The sequence below is a fragment of the Lycorma delicatula genome, chromosome 2 (genome assembly GCF_047948215.1).
Source record: "Lycorma delicatula isolate Av1 chromosome 2, ASM4794821v1, whole genome shotgun sequence".
NCBI classification, from domain to species: Eukaryota; Metazoa; Arthropoda; class Insecta; order Hemiptera; family Fulgoridae; genus Lycorma; species Lycorma delicatula.
In genome coordinates, this window is record NC_134456.1 from 176,415,460 (window position 1) to 176,428,269 (window position 12,810).

Here is a 12,810-nt window from a genome sequence, read left to right on the forward strand (position 1 = left end):
TTAATCAGGCATTTATTTGTCAGGCGGCCATCACTTTAACAAAAAGAATAGCAGTAACATTGAAATAATAATAATAGCAGTAACTATGAAATAATCAAGTTTATAAAATTATTATAAAAGTACATGATGTGAACACATTTAATATTTCAAATGCAATACCGCAGAATTTGATATGATAAGAGCATTTTTCATAACTGTAGATTTCAGATATACAAATTGTGCACTAGTTGTTAAATAGAATTACAAACCCAGTACTAGAGATAATATTACAATATTATATTCTTTAAGTTTAACCTATCTTATAGTGTAATAATTAATAACTCTGTTTCTCATCAATAGCTCTTTTATAAATAAATATTTCAATAAAAGATATTTTTGACCAGAATAAATTTACTGGACCCACTGGTACCTCAAACTTAGCAAGCTACCCAAAAAAAACCACAAAATGTAAAAAATGACAGCAGCAAAATACACAAACAATTATATAATATGGCAGTGCTGCTGATTTAATATCGTGTGATTTATTTTTTATGTTTTAACAATTTATTGTTTAGAAAAAAAATTATATTCATATTTGTATTTACATATCTAATGTTACTTTTTATTTATAAATGTTTGCCTGGAGTAATCTAACTACTATACCAGTTTGGAAAATTCATCTCTGTTTAAAACTTACTTCTTTCCAAATTAGATAGATTATGTATATAGTAATAAGGATGTCTCACAACATTTCCCCGAGTTGATCCCTTTACACCTCTCTGTGATTTATATAAGGAAATGGTTGTGCTTTAACCTGATTTCAGTTTAATTAAATTTATGTGTGTGTGGTGTGGTGTGTCAGAGTGAGAAACATATGTGTGAATATTAAAATGTGTATGTATTAAAATACAATATTTCATATAATTTTAAAATCAGGTGACAAAATATGGAAATAAAAATGTTATACTTTTATAATTATGTCTTACGATCCTGACCATAAATTAAAAAAAAAAAAAAAATTTAATTTCTAATGTTATTGAATTTCTAATCTTATTTTTTTACTTCTTCTCTTTCCAGTAGATAAAACAGGAAGCATATCTTGAACATTTTTGAAATAAAATATATAATAATAATATTAAATATAAGTTAAACATAGCTGCTAAATTTCACAACTTTTTTCATTTACTCATGCACATAAACATTTATTTCTTTAGAAGAATGTTTATGTGTAATACTATGGATCTACTGAACTCTGGGATCAGATTGTTTACTCTATAAACCCTTTAAAGATGGGTAAAATTTTTGAAAGTTCAACAGTTCTTTTTTTTAACAAAGAAGGGGTTTCTTTTTCTTTTATTAAGAGGCGAGTAAAACAAAAAAAAAAATTGTGGTTGAAAACATTCCAAGACCTTTTCTAGTTTTTGATATTTATTAAAATATAATATAAAATTTATTATATATTGAGATAATAAAATATTCTCTTTTCAAGAGAACTTGTTTCCTTAAGTTTTGTGTTACTCTACTGACTTTTTTCTTGTTCTTTATCATATTACAACACTAAAATTTATTAATGTAATTTGGATAGAGATTAATCTTCACTATGATTGAGGTATATTTTTAAAAAAGCTTTTTACCCATAATGTCACTTCACTTATTGAGAAAAATGTCTTTTAATTATTCAGAATATATTTAAATAAAAGATTAAAAAGACAAAATAAAATACTCACAATTGCAACAGTTTCTAAAGAAAATATATTTTTAAATTCTGAGTGGTGCTGCTATTTTCATTTTTTTATCATTTTCTTACTTAGGATACATTTTAGTAAAATTTCAAGTAAGACCATCAAAAGATTTTTTTCAGGATTTTAAATTGATTTAATCCTAGACAATTTTTTCTTAAAAATACTGTTTTGAGTGTTTAGGTGCTACTAGTAGTACAGCAACCAAAAGTACTGCCTCTAGTATTGTTACAAAATTAGTTATGCTGATTGAATGAAAAGTTTTTTTATGTTTTATCAGCATCACTTATACTAACATTGTTCATTCATTATTGACAATTAGATTCCAATAATTAATTAAAACTTATTCCTAGATTATTGTTAATATTGCTATAGTTTGAAAAAAAATTATATATATAATTATATGTGTGTATGTGTGGAAAAACGATTCACCTTAAATAAATGTTCATAAATTTTATGTTATATTTATTGATAACGTTTTATTGTTCATAATTCTAATTTTGTTTAATCTTTTAAATATTTATTTTTTACTTACTTTAAATGATCACATGTTTAGTTTAAACTGAATGTAGATGACGTTGGAGGGGGACATCAAGACTTTGCTCCCGAATGTTAGTGGAATCGCCGTTCTTTTTGTATGAATAACGCTGGTTGATTGTCTATTTACAGTAAGAAATATATCCAAGATAAAAAATATAAGAGTTAAGAATTTTCGAGTAAATCCACTTAATTAAGATTAGACATTATTAAACTGAACAATTTTACAATTATTTAATACAAATTACTTAGCAGTTTGACGGATGCGTACATTAGCAGTACAAAAACTATACTGAAACTGCTTTATCGAAATGTTATTTGATTAAATTGTTACGTATACACGTTTTATAAACAAAGACTGTGATGTGGCATGCTTGAGCGTAGTGGTACTGGTCCATCCTAATTCGACTGCGCATCGTAGTCGGCAACTCATTACGAGACCTTGACAAAGAAGTTGGGTTATGAATGATTATTTTTTTTTATTACTTCCTTTAGTTTTAATCCTTTTATTACATTGTCATTATCAGAAAATATTTGTACTTATATTATTCTTTGTTATTGTTGATTTAGAATTGACACGCGCATTCTTTGCTTCTTTTATCCTCGTTATGGATATTGTAATAATGATGCAAGACTGGGATTTTCCTCATTTTACCACGACATTGCACGTTAACTTACCTGGTTTCAGTGTTGCCACACTTGAATGGAAATACGCTGAAGTTCATCTGACTGGTATGATTAATCAAATTTATATGCACTTAATACAGTTTATACTAATTTAATGTAACGTTAAATAATTTATTATTATAATAAATTTATATCATGATATTATATGCTATTGCAGTGGAATATAGTTTAAATAAATGTCTAAACTCAGTTTATCGAAATCTGAGATGATGAGTAACTAGACGCATTATTCACGTGATACTGATACACGAATGTTGCCTTCTTTTAAGAACTTATAAAAGTTTTTTTGCTGTGTTCTTATTTCGGAACTTAGATTTTTTATTTTTATTAAAACGTTTAGTTAAGAAATTTTTTTAAGATTATAGATAATTGATACCATTTCTTAACATTTGTTAATTAAAATAGTGCGTTATAATATTTATTTATATAATTAAATAGTATAATACAGGCTGATTCAAAGAAACGGGAAATTTTGAAAGTTATGTTGGTAGCCGTGGGCGATTGGTACCACTTGATAAGTGGCGCCAGCCTCTCTAACCTAACCTGCCATTTAGTTGTCATGGATCCTTGGAGTGGTGCGCAATATGCATTTGCTATCAAAGCGTTTTACAAAAACAATGAGTCTGGAGGGAGCGCGTAGAGAATTTCGCCGTCATTTTAATCTGGGACGGTACGACCGTGTTCCATCAGCACATGCAATTAAAACATGGATATCTAATTTTGAGGAAACTGGTTCGGCAATGAAAAAGAAACCTCCAGGCCGTGAGCGAACCGTCCGTACACCACAGAATGTTCAAGCTTTACAAGATGCTGTCACACGAAGTCCACATCGGTCAATCCGTCGTCTCTCAGCATCTTTACAATTGCATAGTTCAAGTGTTCGAAGAATGTTAGTGAAGGACTTGCAATTCCATCCGTACAAGTTGCAGATCGTCCAGGAACTGAAACCGAACGATGCAGTTGTGCGAGCACAATTCTGTAATGTAATGTTTCAGAAGATAAATGATAACGAAGAGTTTGTTCACGAACTGTGGATGTCAGACGAAGCGCATTTCCACATCAGTGGATTTGTTAACAAGCAAAATTTCAGATACTGGACACAAGAAAATCCTACGCAGCTACACCAGCGTCCGTTGCACAGCCAGAAAGTGACCGTGTGGTGCTTTATGTCATCTTACGGTGTTATAGGCCCTTATTTTTTTGAGGATGACAACGGTCTTGCGATTACAGTGACGTCGGCTCGTTACGTAGCAATGCATGAAACCTTTGTTGTGGAACAACAAAAGAGATTTCCACCAATTCTTAACACAGCCTGGTTTCAACAAGACGGAGCAACGTCACGTACTGCACGAATATCGATGGCCGATTGTTTGGACAACGTGTCATTTCACGAAATGGTGACATTAGATGGCCTCCCAGATCGCCTGATCTCTCAGCTTGCGATTACTTTTTGTGGGGTCACCTTAAAAGCAAAGTGTTCTACAGTAGACCTGCTACAACGGAAGAACTAAAGGGAACGAGAAGCAATTGCGGAAATTCCAGTTGAGATGTTACATCAAACCATGAACAATTTAACGAAGAGACTTCGTGAGTGTTTACGTAGAAGAGGAGGTCATCTTTAAAAAATGAACTAAAATGTATGTATCCTAAAGTGGCAACATTTGTACTACAATTACATGAAATAAAATTCATTTTCTAAAAAAACTTTTCATTAACATTATTTAATTTTTAAAATTTCCCGTTTCTTTTAATCATCCTGCATTTGTAACTTTTCGACATTTCTTTTACGTTTTTGCGTCTTGTAAATATCTTTAAAAAGTTATTCTGTCAACCATATTGACATGTGTAAAAATACTCTCCATTGTTATACCATTACGCTTCTTGATTTAAGAAAATTTTAAAAGTTTAATTATTTTTCCGGACAAAATGTTTTATTTGTTCCAGAACCAGTTTAAATATATTCAATTAACAGTAATATGCTGGTGTCCATAGGACAACTTATTTTATGTTTTAGTCATGTTATCTATTTATTTATTTATAAAATTGCGTTCTGCATTTTTAACTATATTCAGTAACTGTACCTTAAACATATTTTCTTCGAAGTCTACATTTTTAAACTGAACTCTAAAAAACGCTGTACTGAAAATACAGGTATATTTTCTCTTTAGTAGATTTGAAGAAGTTATTTCAGTTTTTAGGGGCGCTGTCGGGATCAATCAACCGGTACGTTCTTCAAGATATTACAGTATTATCGAGCCAAGCTTCAAATGTTTTCGAATTCATCTCGTCGCGGTTATTCCCATTTTTGTTTGATTAAAAAATTCATTAATATTTTTCTATGAACCCTGTTTCATTACCGATGTGAATTACTATAAATCGTTTTTATTTCCGGTTGACTGCCACGAAAAAAGTTTGTTTTGAAGATCGAAATCGTTTCATACTTTAGATGTAGAACGTCCAAGGTTGATCCACGTTTCGTCAGCGTAATAAATTTTACGTCATTTCTGCTTAATATTTTATTTTTTGTCTTAACAAAATAATCTCTCCCCTTTTTATTAATAAACTCGTTATCTATTGCGCGCTTATATTTAAAATTTAAACATTTTAATAAGTCCATATAAAGTGTGGTAAATCGTTTTCTTCTTTAAAGTTTGCAGAATTTTGTCTGTTGTAGGAATTTCATAGTTAATAATAAATGTGCATTTTTTGCCTATTAGCATTAGGCGATCCAGTACTTAACAATTTTTGTACGTAGTTCTTTTTTGCTACGTTCTTTTTTGTACGTAAACAGAAGCTTTAGATGTACTTGTTTAAATAACAGCATTTTTTTAAAATTTCATACGAGAGGACCTTAAATAAATAATAAATGATGTATTACTGTTGCAACTTATTCGGGAGTTACAATACTGGAAAGAATCTATCTAAACGTAAACAAGATTAAATATTCAGTAATTCATGGAATTACTTGTTAATAAGTCAAACCGATAGTTAATAAGTCTAAAATATTTAAAATTTATTCGCAACCTGAAGTAAAAACAATTTGCCCAAAAGTAAATAACTGATCCGACGGTACTGAGGATCAAAGAATTACAATTTGCAACATAATATGTTTGCTGTTAGTAATTAAAAGATATTCTTAATAATTTACAATATTTATTTTTGATTTAATTGTATTCTAACAGAATTATTTTTAATAAAAAATGGAACCGACACCAAAATGCGCTAAAAAGTGAGAAATAATTTCGTTCAAATACTTAATTCCTTAGACCAGTGGTTCCCAAACTTTTCCTAATTGCGGCGCCCTTTTTCAATTAAAATTTTTCATGGCGCTCTACCCTAAGTAAAAGTATGACTACTCATAAGTAAGAGATAAAAATAAATAAAACTCGTGTATCTTCATTATGTTTTTACTTTATAAATAAATAAATAAATAAATAAATTAATAATTATAAATGTCTTGGTTCAATTATGAAACTTTTACTGTATTTCGCGGCGCCCCCGTGAAGGTGGGTGCCACGAAATACTGTGATGAGGTCGCGGTTCTCCGGGACGCCGCAGCGCACAGTTTGGGAATCACTGCCTTAGATATTTTTTTCAACAGGTGTCTGATTCCATAAAATTAATTTTTAGATATAATGTAATTTTGTTCTATAATACTATCTACGTATATTATATAAAAACCAATACCGATATTACATCAGTGAAATTCATATTTATATGCTTTTATTGCTTTTCCGTTTGTATTTTTATATACACCATCTATAAATCTACTCAAGAATTGAGTGACTTGAATTTGGTGACGAAACAATATACAAAAATGAAAGTACAATTTTAAGCTACTAAAGGATGGAGATTTAGAAACACGTATGCTACCTTTAATTTTACGTTGGACTGGAACAGTACACAAATTGCTAGGTGCAACAATAAATAAAGCTTTAGTAGATTTGGGGAAAAATGTATTTTCCAAAGGACAAGTTTATGCTGGTCTAAGTCAAGTCAGAACTTTAGGTGGTTTAGCTTTAACTGATTTAGAACCACGTAAATTAATGAATAACTCCCACAATAAAAAAGCACTTACTGAGGCGGAAAGACTGAGAAACCTTACACAGGATTGAATTATGTGCTATACTTCGCTACGAGTTTTATGAAAAAATTTAGTTGTTTGACCTTGCGAGAGACCGCAAAAGACTACGTAATGTGATGCACGTATATTGAATTATAAGATTCCCACTGTCCCTACCGATGCTGTATTTTATACATTATGTGTATTGGGTCTGAATGGTTTAAGACGAGATAGATCTCGATTTTTTATGATTTTATTAGCAGTGCTACATATCTTGTGCAGAAACTTACATTTCCTGCCATACAGATCTAACGTGACACATATACAGTCAAATCTCACTAAATCGAGCCTGCTTAATTCGAATACTCCCTAAATCGAACATTTACTTTGTCCCCTTGAAAAATCCTCTTTAAATCGAATTAAATTACCTCCTTTATTCGAAAATTTTTAGAACTTCATATACATATTCTTTTGATGAAAACGTTTTCAGAAAAGAATTTACTTACTGTATACGATTTCCAAAGAAGCATAGATAACAGTAAATTCAGTTTAATTTTAAATTAATTTTTTAATTTTATCCGGTACTGTATTTCTAATGTTAATCAACTTCTGACTTATTTACGACGCCGATCGCCGGAGAAGTCGATAACAAAATGACGTACACGGTGCAACTGTATGATGATTAATATCCGGTCTTATTCCTGACACCAGCGTGTGCATAACATAATGAGTCAGATTTTATTACAGCATACGTTTTGATTTTACGTAGTTAACATTAAAATTGTCATTACTAATTGTTTTTTACAATTTACATTTACACAGTGGACTAGTTTTTCTCACGGAATTCGGGTTTTGTTTTATTTTAAAATTTACGATTCGATTACGTACATTTTTGTGTCTCACGCCCCTTTTTGTTTAAACTTTGATATGTATGGCCTGCTGTACATTTTTAATAGCCGTGTTTTATAATGAGCGTACAGCGGAAACATAAGGCATTATCTATCAGTGATTAAAATGTGAAAAAAATTCTCTAATTTTTTACCGATCCGTAGTGCTTCCGAGGAAATTCTTCATCATCAATTGATTAAAATTAAAAAACCGATTACACATTAAAAACATTGAAAAGATTAAAATATTTTTTTATTAAAAAAAATATTAACATAATTTTAATATACAATAATTAACATAATTTAATTTACCATACAAGTATAATATAAAAAATGGGTGTGATTTGGTTAACAAATTAAATAATTTGACATTAAATAAAAATACTAGTATGATAAGTTATGAAATAACTTAATATTATATGTACCCTAATATTCCTATAGATCGTACAATTTGTACAATAAAAAATAAACTAAAAATTAATGATGAGAACCAAAAATTGATTGATAATTTTCTCACCATTATTAGAAACATGTCAACAAAACTATTTCGAATTTAATAATCTGTATTATATGCACAAGAGAATACTTTACCGATAGGGTTTCTTTTATAGGCCGTTATGTCCGAAATTTATTTACAGGAATTTAAAATAAGATAATTTACGGTATTACTCATATACACAAAATTCTATTGTGGGTTTGATATGTTGATGACATTTTATCTATTTTATTTATCTTTGAACCTCTCATAAATGATGAACATCTTATAATACTGAAAAAACTCAACTCCTATCATGACAATTTAAAATTTACATTTGAAAAGATAAGTGCAGAAAAGTAAATTTTTTACATGTTAACATTGAAATCAATAAAAGGAATCATTATAACATCAATGTATGGAAAACCTACAGGAAGTAAAATAACTATTAATAGAAAATTAAATCATCCACACAGAAAATTAATATATTTACAAACATGTTGAATAGAGCAATACATTACACACAGAACAACAGCGAAAAATTATATGCAGAAATAAATAATATAAAGAAGAGTATTGCAGTAAAAAATGGATATAAAGCAGCATCATTAATTGGATAATACGAGGGTTATTTTTTTTCAAGGTCCGATCGGTCACGAAATTAAAACCACAGTGAAAATGAAAATTTTTTATTTGTAACAAGTACTTACATAGTTACGCTATTTCTCTACATAGTCGCCACTCCGATTTAGACATTTATCGTAGCGTGGTATCAACTTTCAAATACCCTCATCATAGAACGGAGCCGCCTGTGTTTTCAGCCATGTTTCTACGCTGGTCTGCAGCTCGATGTCTGTGCCGAAATGTTGTCCTCTTAACCAGCGTTTCATGTGAGCAAAGAGGTGAAAATCGGATGGAGCCAAGTCCGGGCTGTATGGTGGGTGATCAAACACTTACCAACGAAAACGCTGCAAGAGCTTCTTTGTTACAGCTGCAGTGTGCGGCCGAGCATTGTCATGGAGAAAGACGATGCCTGATGACAACATTCCTCTCCGCTTATTCTGAATCGTCCTTCGTAGACGTTGAAGAGTCACGCAGTATGAGACTGCAGTGATGGTCGTGCCACGTTCCATGAATTCCACTAAGAGAACTCCATTCCGGTCCCAGAACACAGTAGCCATACACTTTCTGTTGGAGGAGGTTCGCTTGAACTTCTTTGGTTTACTGGAAGAATGAGAATGCATCCACTGTTTGGATTGTTCTTTTGTTTCTTCAGTTTCGGTATGGACTCATGTCTCGCCCCCTAAACAATTTTGTTCAAAAAATTTTCTCCTTCATTGTGGTAGCGCTGGAGAAACGTTAGGGAGGCGTCCATTCTCATTGTTTTGTGATGGTCGGACAGCATCTTGGAAACCCATCTCGCACACAGTTTGCGGTACTGTCTCTCTCACAATGATGTAGAGAGCTGACCTTGAAATTTCAGGAAACTAATCGCGCTCAATACAGAAATTGTGAACCGACGATTTTCTCGAATTGCCTCATCCACTCGCTCAACGAGATCATCGGTTGACACTCGTTTCCTCTCCTGACCGCCTGCATCATCAACATCTCCACGTCTCGCTTTAAAGTTCCTGCACCATTGTGGCACTTTGCTGTCACTCATTGAAGTTTCACCGTACACATTACTTATTCGTTGATGAATTTCAGCTGCATTACACCCCATCAGACTGAAGAAATCGAATTACCGCTCGCACTTCACACTTGGCGGCAGATGCTATTGTTATAGACATGTTTACGTGCTAGCTGCGTGTTCAGAACTAAACGAAGTGACGCGGCGTGATTGACCATACTAGACCATACTAGAGATGCTGCGCAACACATATGCGCAAAGGTTCATCCAATTTTTGCGTGGGTTTTTATTTCGCGACCGATCGGACCTTGAAAAAAATAACCCTCGTATTTGTAAAAAACAGAATTTAAAATCTAAACGTAACAACGTTGAAATTTATAAATAATACACACAGCGTTGATAATATCATATAAAATTCTCTTACACTAATAATATTATTGAAAATTTAATTAATGTTTGTAATGATGAAAAACATAAAGTAGCATATAAGCCCAACCATATAATAAGACATTTAAAAAATCACTATTATAATAATTATTTTAATAATTTGTATGGCATTTATAAAATAAAATGTAATGATTGTGTTGAGAATTATATTGTGAAAACTAATAAATCATTTAAAGTAAGATTTACAGAACATTATAGATATTATTTAAACAATAATTTGGGTTTTTCTAACGTTGCTGACAAATAGTAATTAAACATTCTATTACTGGCTTGAAAACTACTTTGGAAATAATTGAAATCACAAAAGAAAATTATAATAATAATAAAAAATTGGATGTTTTAGAAAAATATAATATATATAAATACGGATAGAAATTCAGCTTGATCAATGGGTAGACAGAATTTGATACTGGTACTCTTATCAAAGCTGCTATAGATAAACGGCACTTTTGTTAATATTAAGTAAAATTTATATTTTTTATATTAGTGCAGTACTGTATTTAGTGGCTAGCCATAAACATGTTTAATAATAAAAATATATAATCTTTTCATTGTTTTTAATGTGTAATTTATTTTTAATTTTAATCATCTGATGATGAGAATTTCCTCGAAAGCACTATTGTTATGTAAATAGAGAGAAAAAAAAAATAAGATAAAGTAATAGCTCTTATTGATTCTGTACTTTGGTAGGCTAAGCTGAATTTTGTTTATGCTTTTGAATAAATATAAAGATGTCTCTAATTTAGAGATAGGCTGAAAAAATTCTTTATTACTGTTCTGGTAATGATTTACATTACATTACAACACTGCATTAAATTTTGCAAATAAATTTAAATGCAGTGAATTAGTTAATTAGCTAAATACTTCATTTTTACCTCTGTCTGTGTAAAGGATAACTCTCATCACATTGCTTTAGACTAATAGAATATTGTATATATTCTATTATTGTTTGAAAAGTTTAAATTATTTCGACTTTAGTTAAGACCATTTTAGTTGTCTTAACACTGTATTTATTATTAAACCAATGAACGTTGATTCATCTGTATTGATTTCAGTAATTCCTTTATAGCAGTGGTATATTGAATTTCTTCAGTCAAACATGTGGATCTCCATTGATGGATCTCTTTTACTATAACTTCATCTGAAAAAAACTAATTCATTGTTTTTTTATTTTTTTTAAGTTTAGAAAATAAAAGTAACTTTTACTCACACTTTTTCTTCCATTGATACTGTCTTGTTTTCTTTTATGATGTAACTTAAATTATCAGTTAACATGTTACATTGGTACCATTTATCATGTCAGAATTAAATTTTCCTTTGAGTAACTTAACTTTTATTTTTAAAATATTTTGATGTGTGGGTTAAATGAAGTCTATGTTGTGGAGGGGGGGGTCCATGTGTGGTTGAATAAACAAATACTCGCCACATATTTTTTATTTAGAATTAGCAGGAAAGGTTATTTTAACCTTTCAGAGGTTATCTGTAAAGATTACATCATATACTGAGGCAGTCCAATATGTCACTGAAATTAAGTTGAGCATGTATGAGACTTGTTCAGTAGCAAGCATCAATTTATGATTTCTATAGATGGAGATTGGCTTTGATATAAATAAGAACATAACAAATAAATAAAAAATATAATAAATTCGATTAAAGAAGTCTTATAGTAAAAATTAAATACACTAATTATTTTTTATCAGCACGGATTTTTTATTGACTGATTATTTTATTAAAAATCCCTATTTCTTTTGATAGGAAATTGTAAAATTGCCTCTTGTAACAGTTGTCCATAGTTAGGAAAAAAGTGACCATGAACATACATTTAAATCACGCATACACACTCTCACATGCGCGTGCGCACATGCACAGGCACACGGAGGGTGATTCACCAGGTTATGCAAATACTTTAGCAGCTCATTCTACATGTAAAAGTAAAGAAAAAAATATAAACATAGGTTCAAAAATGCTTTGTTAATGAGTTGGGGCTGGTGAAAAATTTAACTCAGATTTCATCTCCTACAGTGAAATGAAGCCATATAGAAATTTTTGGGATGCAGAAATGTAAATTAAATTGATGGTTTCATATGAAATTCAATCCGACAAATTGAAAAAAAATGAGTTCAAGTTTTTTTGAGTTCTGTAGTTTTTACAAAACCGGCAAAAAATGCAAAAAACTGAAGTCAAAAAACACACTTTTTTACATTTGACTTGTAATAACTTTTTTAAATTGCTAATAAACAGATAAAACTTGTAGAAAATTTAATTCTAAACAGAATAGTGTAAATAAATAAACAGAAAGCGAATAACAGTTAAATAAAATGGACTTTCATTTAACTGCAGAATGATTTTCATTGACAAGATTTATT

At 30.4% G+C, this 12,810-nt stretch overlaps 2 protein-coding genes across 10 annotated transcripts in view; one reads left to right on the forward strand and one right to left on the reverse strand.

The window, feature by feature from the left end:
- Nucleotides 1-2,909, reverse strand: part of LOC142319441 (uncharacterized) — a 36,385-nt gene extending 33,476 nt beyond the window's left edge. For 3 of the 5 annotated variants that reach the window (XM_075356725.1, XM_075356729.1, XM_075356726.1), the window contains exon 1: nucleotides 2,254-2,909. The gene's annotated coding sequence lies outside the window, so the exon portion shown is untranslated. Of the gene's footprint in view, nucleotides 1-1,706; nucleotides 1,902-2,253 lie in introns of those variants that run through there. The other 2 variants (XM_075356731.1, XM_075356728.1) reach the window with 1 other exon arrangement.
- Nucleotides 1-12,810, forward strand: part of LOC142319439 (transmembrane protein 117-like) — a 215,734-nt gene that overhangs the window by 154,842 nt on the left and 48,082 nt on the right. For all 5 annotated transcript variants that reach the window (XM_075356722.1, XM_075356720.1, XM_075356723.1 and 2 more), the window contains one exon: nucleotides 2,826-2,987. In XM_075356722.1, the coding sequence (XP_075212837.1) occupies nucleotides 2,826-2,987 (162 nt within the window). The remainder of the gene's footprint in view (nucleotides 1-2,825; nucleotides 2,988-12,810) is intronic.